Source organism: Euleptes europaea, chromosome 4 (assembly GCF_029931775.1).
Source record: "Euleptes europaea isolate rEulEur1 chromosome 4, rEulEur1.hap1, whole genome shotgun sequence".
In the NCBI taxonomy this organism is placed as follows: domain Eukaryota; kingdom Metazoa; phylum Chordata; class Lepidosauria; order Squamata; family Sphaerodactylidae; genus Euleptes; species Euleptes europaea.
In genome coordinates, this window is record NC_079315.1 from 21,253,285 (window position 1) to 21,266,271 (window position 12,987).

The window sequence follows — 12,987 nt, forward strand, 5'->3', positions numbered from 1 at the left end:
GTGATCTCCACTTCAAAGTAAGCCTTCCAATGGTAAAACTGCTATCTGCTCTAGAGGTGACAAATACCCTTCCTTTGATGCAGCTTACCCTTTCATGTCCTACCAATGATGTAACCAAATGTATTGTATGTTCCCTATAAAGATGCCCTGTATTCCCCATACCTGCATTCTGACCTTAAGTTCGTTAGACCTACTGACCCGTTAGCTTTTCTTAATAAATCTTTAAACTCTCTGCTACGTCTGGAGTAAAGTTTATTGCTGAGACGCAATGGGGTACTGAAGCCTGACAGTATAGCTATATTACAAAACAAACAGATAATAAAATATTTTAAAAGAAAGAAAAAAGAGAAAGAGGGCTCCATCCCCCACCACCCATAACAGCTCCTTTTTATCATCATTTCCCATTAATACATTATAAATGAAAACTACTTTCTGAATGGATAATCCTTTCATTACTATGGCTTTTTGTACCATGCATTCTGTATGTTTCAGTCTTGACAGCCAAGCTTACCCAGTGGAAGTAACTCGTTGAAAAAGATTTGTACAGGATGTACTATAAGGATTATGGTTTTATCTTGTGAATCCAGATGTTATATTGGGAATACAGTGCTGGCTACTGAATATGACAAGATATTTTAGACTGCTTGCTTGATTCCCTCGCCTCTAAAAAATAATCTTGGTTTTATTATTGCAAACAAGTCTTACGGTTCAGCACTCTGCTGCTGAAACATATAGGATGTCTGCTCTTCAGGCCTGGCAAGATGATGACAACCTTAATCCAGCATACTCTCCTTTCTGGATGGGCAGTTGCCCAGGTATTAAACAGCATACTGAAATGTTATGCTGCTCAGCATTGGTTCCAGGGCTACCTGCTCCTTCCCTGGGAATTTCCTGGGCCGTTAAAATATTACAGCTGTGAAAATTCAGCAAAAGCAACTATCAATGCAGCACCGTGATGCTATGGATCACCTTCCAAAGGAGTTGATTCATCAGAAGTTTATTACACCAGCTCTCCAATTTCCTTAACTCACTCTTTGTTGCCTTTCAGGTTCAATTTAAGGAGCCAGAGGTAGCCTGAAGAGCCCTAAACAACAGATGCCCAGTGAGTGCACCCAAGAGTCTCCATCCATTCCTGTGGTCATAAGAACATAAGAAAGGCCCTGCTGGATCAGACCAAGGTCCATCATGTCCGTGAGTTGTTCACACAGCGGCCAACCAGGTGCCTCTAGGAAGCCCACAAACAAGATGACTGCAGCAGCATTATCCTGCCTGTGTTCCACAGCACCTAATATAACAGGCATGCTTCACTAATACTGGAGAGAATAGACATGCATCATGACTACTATCCATTTTGACTAGTAGCCATGAATACCCCTCTCCTCCATGAGATCTGCATCCTCCCACATCCCCAGCTGGATAATGGATCTTTTCTCTTTCCTTTCCCTAGATTTAACAGCCGCTGGCTCTCCATCAACCACTTCACACTTTAAAAAGGGGATATGAAATTTAATTTTTCCTTGACACTATAAAAAGAAATGTTGCCATATCTCTCACGCAATTGACCGATCTATTTGACAGCAGGTAACGCAGTTTCCTCTTCTCAGAAAGTATCTTTAGCTGTTTTATCCAGGAAGTGATATATTTATTTTGTGCAATAATATTTTGTGGACATGCTAAAACAATGTGGGCTAGGGAGTCTACTTGATCCAGACAAAATGGGCATTTTCGTTCTTCTGCAATAATTTTATTGTATCGGGCTTGTGTCTCGGCTGAGTCTAGGGCATTACACCTTGCCAATAAGAAACTTGTCTGAACTTATAAATTTCTAACCAGCGGAAATAATTGATCTTTTGTATGGGGAACAGTACATATAAAAGTTGCACAATGCAATACCACATTGGATCCTAGTTGGATTTTACATGCACTGTAGCAGGAGGGGTTACAAAGGAAAGGTTTGAAATCACAGCAGGAGGTCCAATTCATTTATTTGCTTCCCTAATACCCTGCCTTTCTCCCTGATGGGGACCCAAGTGGCACACATTGTTCTCCACACCTCCATTTTATCCTCACAACACCTGTGAGGAAGGTTAGGCTGAGAGTGTTTGACTAGCCCAAGGTCACCCAGCACGTTTCCATGGCAGAGTGAGAATATGAACCCTACTTCTCCCCAGATCTTAGTCTGACACTCTAACCACTATGCGGTGTTGCTGGGGAAATAGTACAAATCTCCCAGGTCTGTGGCCACATTACGAAAGCCTTGGATTAGGTGACAATTCTAATCCATTTTCATGTTCGTTCTAAACTCTATTTTTAACTCAAAACTAGGGTTGCCAAGTCCCCCCTGGCCACTGGTGGGGGAAGGGAGGGGAGGGTTTCCAAATCCAGGTTGGGAAACTCCTGGACATTTGGGGGTGGAGCCTGGGTAGGACAGTGGGGTACAATGGCACAGAGTCCACCCTCCAAAACATCCATTTTCTCCAGGGGAACTGATCTCTGAAGTCTGGAGATGAGCTGTAATTCTGTGGGATCCCCTGGTCCCCCCTAGAAGCTGGCATCCGCATTCGAAATTGTTGTAAGGTACTCAACCCATGGATCAAAAATCTAAAATTATATACATCTCTGTGTGGGTTTGTGCCCCCAAATGCAGATATTATATATGTTTGCTAGAAAACTCCTTTGTTGCATCATTTTAAGATGAATGATGCATGCTGAGATTTTATGTAGCTAATTAATTTATAAAAGTGTTTGTTTTTGATTCTGAATGGCCTGTTAGCCATAATAGAAACTGAACTGAACTTTCCTGCATCTTAAATTTTAGAACGGATTTATTTCATTATCATATAAACTGTATTTTATCTGGATACAACTATTTTTAATTATTGCAACTGTAGTTCAAAAAGCCCAAAGTTTGTAATTTCTGCTTTTGGAATTTACTGGCCTATGTTTTTATCTTAATGACTGCATATTTTATGTACCTTTGTAACAATTGTAATATTACTTATGCCATTAAAGGTTTTTTTCAAGGTCAACTGTAGTTCCTATGCCATTAAATCATAGGACAGATGTAGAACTGGAAACCTATAACCATTGAGTTGCTGTTGGGGGAATCCTTACATTCCTGACTGGGAATGACTCAGTTATATCAAATCACACATTAATATCCGTGACCATAATGTTTGGTTTGGTACAATGCAGTCATCCCCCACTCCTCCCTCCATGATAAGATAGATAGAAATGTGGTATATGAAATAAAAGGTCTCATTTTCACACAGAACATTCATGTCCCCAAGCAGTCCTGCGGGAAATGCCAACGTCCCATGTCGCTGTGAAGAAGAGGCCTATAAATTGAGGATGTAAAGGTATGCTGGCATTTCAATCAATCTAAATCTTTTTTGTGAACTGTGCAAGAATTGAGGTAAAGACACTAATGAAGCTTTTTAACCTCATTGTCCTCAATGAGTAATCTCTAGCACCACTGAATGCAGCAATTACCGGAAATCTTAAGAAAAAAGAAATCTTCTCTTGGAAGAGTTCTAATGACTACATCAAAAGAATCACACAGTGGATATACAAACAATGCCCACACACACACACACACACACAAACACACATCCGGGACAGATTTGTGGTACGGGAGTGAAATATGGCTCCGAAGGACCCATTTTTCCAAACTTTTAGTCTTGATTGCCCACAGGCAAAAGGAACATTTACCTCATTTGTCAATTTCCACCAGAGGGAATCTATTTTAGATATCATCTCAGATAATTCTGTGTGGGGATAAGCATGATAGACTATTCTTTTTTTCCCCTTGGGGATACTCAGCATATAGCTCTGTGGACTTATCCAGAAACTTTAAAACAACATGAGAGATCTAACAGCTTTAACCTTTCTCCCTCTCTCTTTCATTCTCGTGGGTGGCTCCTTACATACTGTCAGGGTAGGATCGCTACCCAAAGGGCTTTAAAATAAGAAACACGTTGTGAGGTTGTAAGAAAATGATGTCTGTCAGAACATTGCAAGTACTTTATTAGAATGTTAATGTAAAAATAGTCTGCATACAATGCCTTTCTAATTCAGAGGCAGACCACTCCACCCCCGTTCCCTCCTGTTTGCATAGAGGCCTATGAGCCTAATGAGCACAGGCCCAATACACATGATATATGAAATCCCACTGTTTACTTTCAGAATTACTTGGAAATTGATGAAGTAGTGGGCATGAGTTGGAGTGAATGCTCGGAATGGGTGGAGCTGAATGCTCAAAATGGGTGGAGCCAAAGTTTTGTATTCATCGCTTTCTGAACACACACAGGTCATCCTCAAACCAAAATGGGCACTAGGGTTTAGTGTCAAGCTACCACCACCCTGTTATTCATGCAGTCTCATCTCTACTAACTAGGATGTACGTGTAAAGTGCCCTCAAGTCGCAACTGACTTATGGCGACCCCGTAGGGTTTTCAAGGCAAGAGACGTTCAGAGGTGGTTTGCCATTGCCCGCCTCTGCTTAGCAACCCTGGTGTTCCTTGGCGGTATCCCATCCAAATACTAAGCAGGGCCATCCATCCCTGCTTAGCTTCCAAGATCTGACAAGTTCAGGCTAGCCTGGGCCATCCACATCAGAGCACTAACTAGGATACTTTCCATGTATCCATCCAGTCTACAAGTCAATGTTTACATTCCCTTTCAAACCGGTGGCAACCTTGAGATTTGAGTCCCCCAAAGCACAACAAAGTTAAAGAAAACCTTTATGATGCATTTCACACAGTATTCCTGATGGGAAGAGCTTCCTACCTTCTGACCTTTGGGTATGCTGAGCTGAGCAAAACGGGCATAAATGTTGCTTGTGAATTAATAATGTGCTACACCAGTTCCTTCTAAACCACTCTCAACTGACCTACTAATGCTATTTTAAACTCTCTTCTCCCTGCCCTAGAGATATCGTTCACCAAAACGAGAATTTGTTTATCAAGCAAATCCCATTTGGACCCAACGGCTAATACAAAGTGCCACAGAGTAAGAGGTGACTTCTACATTACCCTCTGAGTAAGTGCCATGCATCTAGACACACTCTTCCGCCTTCTCTGGCCTTTAGAAGAAAGCAGTTTAGAGCTGCCACCTCTCGCTTAGGAAATACCTAGAAATTTGGGGAGCAGAGGGAATTCAGTGGGGTACAGCATGGGAGCCAGCATGGTGTAGTGGTTAAGAGTGGTGGTTTGGAGCGGTGGACTCTGATCTGGAGAACCAGGTTTGATTCCCCACATGAGTGGCGGAGGCTAATCTAGTGAACTGGATTTGTTTCCCCACTCCTACACATGAAGCCAGCTGGGTGACCTTGGGCAAGTCACAGCTCTCTTAGATGTCTTAGAGCTCTCTCAGCCCCACCTACTTAGCCCCACAGGGTGTCTGTTGTGAGGAGGGGAAGGGAAGGTAACTGTAAGCTGGTTTGATTCTTCTTTAAGTGGTAGAGGAAGTCGACATATAAAAACCAACTCCTCCTCCTCCTTCTACAATGCCGTAGAGCCCATCCTCCAAGACAGCCATTATTTCCAGGGGAATTGATCTCTGCTGTCTGGAGGTAAGTTGTAATAATTATGGGAGATCTCCAGGTCTCACCTGGAGGCTGGCAACCCAAAGTTTCACCCAAGTAGGCAAAAGAGGCAACCATCATTTAAGGGCACCCCAAGATCCTGACGAAGGGTGATCTGCCAGTGCCACCAAACACAAACCCTGTTGCTTCGCAACCATCTGCTTTTCTCTTAGCTGAAGTCAGAGGCTGCCAGAGCAAGCGAAGTCATGCACAAAGAAACGCAGGACACAGAGGCTGCCCAGTGGTATCAGAGGTGACCCAAGATCTCTCTTGGCTAGAAGTGTGGGAGAAACCGGGCAAGGGGATGAATGCAGAACCAATTCTCAGGGTCCTGTTTTTCCTGAGAGATTGTCTGACTGATTGCACATGTCCTGATTGAAATTTAAACAAAGTCCAAAGGGGATAATAATTGCTGCTGTTCATAAAAGCCCCTGTCGGTCTGATCCCCCTCACCACAGAAATTGTAGCAGCATCAGCTTTAGCAACAATTTAAGAGTATTTTTGGGTAATGTCAAATGCAGCAATTGAGTGCCTCTCAGCTCCATTGTCTGCCTTATCTCTGAAATAACTTTAAAAGGCATTTTCAAAGGCTTCGCTTTGCTATCACTGGGAGACTTCGGACATAATCCCACACAGGCGAAATAAAAATGTCCTGTTGACTAGCACACAGGTGAAGCCAAACAAATCAGGGCTTAAAATGTACTTTCAGTATTTGGAAGATGGGCTATCCCTCAACAACATCTCAGCCATTGCTACAATAAGGGGAAAAAATGAAAATTAGAGTTTTCCCACTCTGCCTATGACAGATGGAGAGGGTGGGAATTAGGCGGTTTTTACTGCACTGTTTACTGAAGGTATTATCTTGTTTTATTGCATCCTTTCCTAAATTTTGCACTGTTTATTGCATGTATTTTTATTGTGTGTTTTTTCTAATTTTTGTAATCCTGCCATATTACATTGTTAATTGTATGTACTACACTGGGGTGCATCCTACCCCCTACCCTACCATTTTCTTGAGAAAAGTCAAAGCCTTCCTCCAACTTAAATGGCTCTTCCATTGGAGGTTAGCTCCTTAGGTTGGACATCAGCTGCTTAGGTTGGAGGACAGCTCCCTGAAGACTGGGGTAGTTTATGCATGGGCACTTACACTCACATTCACCCCCGGTCTGTCTCGGTTGTTCCTTGGAGTTATGCATGAGTTTTCCATCCATTAGAGATGACAGTGTTGCCAGCCCTCACAAATCCGGGACCTCCTGTTCCTCCTTTAATCCGATTCTTCCTTCTCCCAGCGTTGTGTAGTGGTTAAGAGTGGTAATTTGGAGTGGTGGAGTCTGATCTGGAGAACCAGGTTTGATTCCCCACTCCTCCATATGAGCGGCGGAGGCTAATCTGGTGAACTGGATTTGTTTCCCCACTCCTACACATGAAGCCAGCTGGGTGACCTTGGGCTAGTCACACTCTCTCAGCCCCACCTACCTCACAGGGTATCTGTTGTGGGGAGGGGAATGGAAGGTGATTGTAAGCCAGTTTGATTCTTCCTTAAGTGGTAGAGAAAGTCGGCATATACAACCATGCATGCAGCTGCATGCACACACAATTGCTTCTCCGGAGCAGCTGGGTGGATTGGTGGGGAATTGCCTGCCAAAACCACCCACCTGGCAACAGTACCCACTATAGTCTGGCTAGGCCCTCATGTCCCCTGCTGTGTTTAACAGGATGATGGGGAGAAAGTGAAGGGGGCTCCTCAGCATTACAACTGCACACAATGTCATTTATGGTGAAAGCCATAGAGTTTTGGGGTGAATGATAGCACTTCCGGTATTTCACTGGAAGTGATGTCACTTTTCAGCACAACAGCAAGACTGCCCCTCCCCCAAATTCTCCCAGTGGGTTGCAACTAGGGTTGCCAACCTCCAGGTAGTAGCTAGAGATCTCCTGCTATTACTACTGATCTCCAGCCGATAGAGATCAGTTCACCTGGAGAAAATGGCTGCTTTGGCAATTGGACTCTATGGCATTGAAGTCCCTCCCCTCCCCAAACTCCACCCTCCTCAGGCTTCACCCCCAAAACCTCCCGCCTGTGGCGAAGAGGGACCTGGCAACCCTAGTTGCAACTTTACCCTATAAGCGAAATGCCTGCCTTGCTTCTCCTAAAACTCCTGAAAAACAAACTGACACTAACACATATCATAATGACGGGTTATATTAATACTAATAATAGAAACTTCATGTTAAGTGCTCTTCATCTTGGAATGTTTTAGAAGTAAGACTTACTCAAAAGCTGCAGAGCTGGGATTTCCTTAACCTGGGACATGCAACTGGTGATCCCATGGGCCCGTGATAGTTTGGAGTAAAAGAATACTTCACGATCCTAATCCACTGTTTATTTTACTAATGACATAATATGTTAAGCATTGTTTAGCTTGAAGGACTTCCGACATGCCTACTAAACAATCCGCACATTTGCAAGTCAGGCTTGGAAAGCCTGTACATGAGCCATAATTATAGATTTGCAGAAAACTCCAAGAACAGGGACTGTTGAATCATTTATAGGAACACATGGCTCACAATTTCTTTCAGTATACAAGACGCTTCTGCGTAAAATTGTTAAAAAAGCTTCATAATTAATCAACAAATTACTTGTGAAACATCAGGGACATCTGCGCCTTTTAGAGTTGCGTTTAGTATTCCGATGTGGCAAAACCATGTGTTAACATTCTGGAAAACACCTAATCAAAGCCCTTCTGGTCCTCAACTACAATTAGACGGCAGTCTGCTGAAGAGACAGAACTCAGGCACATACAATTTAAACAACAGGAATCAAATAATTAGATCAGCTTGTTTCAATGAGGATGTGCTCACTGTTGATGGAGTATCCAGACAGGTCTAATTTCAGGTCTGGATAGGAGCATGAGTTTGCTTCAGCACTTCTGATCTACACTGGGTGATTCATAGGGTTGCCAACCTCCAGGTACAGCTGAAGCAAAGGAATCACTTATACTGTTTGTTTAAAACCTCCAGGGACAAACATGAGCCCCGTGGCACAGAGTGTTAAGCTGCAGTACTGCAGTCAAAAGCTCTGCTCACGACCTGAGTTCGATCGCGACGGAAGTTGGTTTCAGGTAGCCGGCTCAAGGTTGACTCAGCCTTCCAGACTTCTGAGGTCGGTAAAATGAGTACCCAGCTTGCTGGGGGTAAAGGGAAGATGACTGGGGAAGGCACTGGAAAACCACCCCGTAAAAACAAAGTCTGCCTCGTAAACATCGGGATGTGACGTCACCCCATGGGTCAGGGATGACCCGGTGCTTGCACAGGGGACCTTTACCTTACCTTTACAAGCTGGAGGATCTCCAGCTGATAGAGATCAGTTCACCTGGAGAAAATGGCTGCTTTGGCAGTTCACCTGGAGAAAATGGCCGCTTTGGCAATTGGACTCTATGGCATTGAAGTCCCTCCCCAAACCCCACCCTCTTCAGGCTCCACCTCAAAAATCTCCAGGTATTTCCCAACCTGGAGCTGGCAACCCTAGTGATTCTGCTGAAATAAAACCACATCTCTATACCTAAAGATAATGCAAGCCAAAATCAGTATAGGACAAAAATGCCACGCAACACTCTTGATCAGATTATAACCAAAATATCACATATAGTTTGTCAAAATTATCCAAAATACAAAAAATTATACAGCAAGTACATGTAGAGAGGATCCAGTCAAACATATGTAACTACATCTACAAATCCACAGGATCAGTGTATTTACTCGCAAGAAAGTCCTCTGCAACAACACACTACAACTCCACACGTAGGTGCCAGTGAACTGTTGACATCCCAGTGGAACAAAAGTTCATGTCAGTTCGTCGATCCACTTCAAAGCAGTCACTTTCCAAGTGTAGGCACACACGCACAGACGATCTTTCTAGATATAGACCGTTTCAATACCATTTTTTCAGTGTGCTACTTATAAATCATATCCAGTCTCAATAACTCACATGCTAAACTGCATCTTGGAAGGCTATGTCATGCTTGTGGCAACGGCAACTCTAGTGATTCAGCAGAAACTGGGCCCTCATTTTTTATCCCAGAGGTGAAAGGAAGTCATGTACGACCAGCACCAGACGGTTGTTTTTGTACTGGGTACTGAATGGGCCTTAAGGAAGAGGAAACTGCTTTTCCATGGGGCATATCTCAACCTATCGGCTGACCACTGCAGCACCCAATCGGAAGCACAGATCTGGTCCACTTGATTTGGACAACCTGCAGAGGAGTTTATATGATGGAAATGGTTCAGAGGAGGGGGACAAAGATGAAAGTGTTGTGTATCTCTTCTTTAACCAAAAATAATTTTGGAAACAAACGAATGAATGAATGTGGGGAAACCCATCAGTTTGCTACTCTCCTTCAAGGCACCTTCTTCAAAGCAGTTAAAATGAGTTCAGGGATAAGTGGACTATTTTAATTGATCGCAAGTACGAAGAACCAAGAATGGGCAAACGCTCCACACTGTTAAGTTAAACGTTATTCCATTTGCAACATGGCTGGAAGAAAAGAAGAAGAAAAACTGAACAGCAGCCAACTTACCACATCAATTATTTGTAGCAATGACAACTGCAGTTCTACCACAAGGGATTGTGAATCGTTCACGACAGGCCGTTCCAAGCGATTGTAGTTTTTCAGAAGTTCTCGGTAGAGCCGCCTTTGGTTTTCCCCTTGCTGGGAGACTGGGAGGAGACAAGGAAGATAGACTCATGAGATGTCAACTCATATTTCTTAATTATGGGGTAATGATGGTTTTTTCCAGTCTTGTATAGGTTTCTTTGATTTTCCCCCCATAACATTGAAGTTGATTCCCAGCAAAAGAACATTTAACATATTGCCTCACTTACAAGAGTTATACAATTTTAGCTAACGTGGGCAATGCAGACCTGAGTTCAGATACCAATACAACTGTGAAGCTTGCAGGGTAGTCTTAATTAGGTGAGTCACTTTCTCTGACTTACATACTCAAACAGTTGATCTGAAAATAAAATGGAATGGGCCCTTATACATCATCCTGAGTACTCTAGATTGATGGATACACATTTAATAAATACTGGGAATTTTCATTCTTATGTATTTACTTCTCTTCAACAGGTTCCCAAAGAGACCTATAATGTTCTCCTCTTCTCCATTTGATCCTCACAATACCCCTGTGAGGTAAGTGAGGATGAGAGGGTGAGAAAGGCCCAAGGTCACCCAGCAAGCTTCCATGGCAGAGTGGGGTTTCAAATGCGGGTCTCACACATCTAGGGTCGCCAGGTCCCTCTTCGCCTCCAGCGCAAGGTTTTTTGGGTGGAGCCTGAGGAGGGAGGGGTTTGGGGAGGGGAGGGACTTCAATGTCATAGAGTCCAATTGCCAAAGCAGCCATTTTCTCCAGGGGAACTGATCTCTATCAGCCAGAGATCACTTGGAATAGCAAGAGATCTCCAGTTAGTACCTGGAGGTTGGCAAGCCTACCCACATTCTAGTCTGATACTCTAACATGACAGCGCTAACCATTATAGCTCTTATATAGTTTACCAACACACACATACTCATCTTTAGGGTAGCCAACCTCCAGTTAGTAGCTGGAGATTTCCTGCTATTACAACTGATCTCCAGCCAATAGAGATCAGTTCCCCTGGAGAAAATGGCCCCTTTAGCAATTGGACTCTATGGCACTGAAGTCCCTCCCCTCCCCAAACCCTGCCCTCCTCAGGCTCTGCCCCAAAAATCTCCCACCAGTAGCAAAGAGGGATCTGGCAATCCTACTCATCTTAGTTAGAATATTCCTCTGTTGGTCATGATTCTAGATTTTTCTCACAAAAGTATTACTATTTCTGTTTTACTACAAGTTCATTAAATTAACCCAAGCATTAATTTGTGGAAATAAGGTAGAGGTAGCTTCTTTTCATTCTCCTGAACAAGCAGATCTACCACTAGATTTTATTAGATGCTTAACAATTGCAAATGTTTAGTGAAGCATTTCTTATTCAACTGTACTTTAATGTTATCTTTCTCCTGGGAACAGGAAATAATGGGAGTGCTCGTCACTGCTGTTGCAGTCCTGGTAGATTTTGTGCCCTCTTTGGTCCTCCAAGGGCTCTCGACACGAATTGCTACTCCTACGATCAAGAGACAGTGCGCTTAACCCACCTATTGACTTGAGCACGATAAGTTGGGTTTCGTCTCCGTACTCTTCTAGACAGATTTCATCTTTTTTTGTTGTTTATAACAATTATGCCAATTTCTATGCATGAAGAGGATTGCTGGCAATTCACCAAGGCAGCTGCTGGTGTCATACATGGTTGGCCTATCTAATCAAGGTTGTTTTCCTTACAAGAGCGGCACAGCCAGACTAGTCGCTGAACAGAAAGGGAAAACAGCATATGCAGTGTGTGTGTGTGTGTGTGTGTGTGTGTGTGTGTGTGTGTGTGATAAACGGGATGGATAGGGTTGCCAACCTCCATGCAGTAGCTGGGGATCTCCTGATATTATAACTGATCTCCAAGCGATAGAGATGAGTTCACCTGGAGAAAATGGCTGCTTTGGCAATTGGACTCTATGGCATTGAAGTCCCTCCCCTCCTCAAACGCCGCCCTCCTCAGGCTCCACCCCAAAAACATCCCACCAATGACGAAGAGGGACCTGGCAACCCTAGGGATGGACCCAAAACAAAAACCCAAGCAAAAGGAAGAACAACCAGTCATAAAGCCACAAATTTTATAGTAAGTCTATTTATCTTTTTGTGGCAGTTCTAAAGGTCCCATAACACTAGGGCTGCCAACCTCTAGGTACTAGTATTCAAAGTACGCCTTATGCTGTAATAATAGGTATTACAAAAAAAACAGCACTTATGGTCTAATAAATAATAAATTATACCAATTCTATAAGTTCTAATCAGAATTATTTATCAGATTGATTTTAGTTACATGAATACGAGCTCCAATAACAGGATACAAAACACACAGTTAGCAATGAAATTCCCAATTGCAACGTTTGCAATATTTACAAAGTAAATTGTATTAAAGTTCCAAATATGCATACAGTAGCTCATTGCACCAAAGGTGCCACTGGATTCCCAAAAAGATGGGTTTCCGGTATTTTTCTACCCATTTCACCTATTCAGGCTTCATCAATCCAAGAAATCCTTGGGTGGCTGCAGGACAAGGTACTTATCCAGAAATTGAATGTGCACTTCACAGATTTAAATGGACGTCATAGTAAGCACCTTGTCCTGCAGGCAATGTACAAAATATAATTACAAAAATGACAAAACAGAGAATACACAAGACAAAACACCTACAACAATAAACCGTGGGAACGCTTCTTCGCTTCATTTTCAGAGTGGGACATCGATTCCTCTTGTTTGCATCATTTGCAAACGTT

The 12,987-nt window shown here is 43.1% G+C and overlaps 1 protein-coding gene across 1 annotated transcript in view; it reads right to left on the minus strand.

Annotated features, from left to right (window-relative positions):
* LOC130476266 (neuronal acetylcholine receptor subunit alpha-7-like) overlaps positions 1-12,987 on the minus strand; it is a 106,306-nt gene that overhangs the window by 66,448 nt on the left and 26,871 nt on the right. The window contains exon 2 of the mRNA XM_056848180.1: positions 10,162-10,301. Coding sequence (XP_056704158.1) covers positions 10,162-10,301 — 140 coding nt within the window. The remainder of the gene's footprint in view (positions 1-10,161; positions 10,302-12,987) is intronic.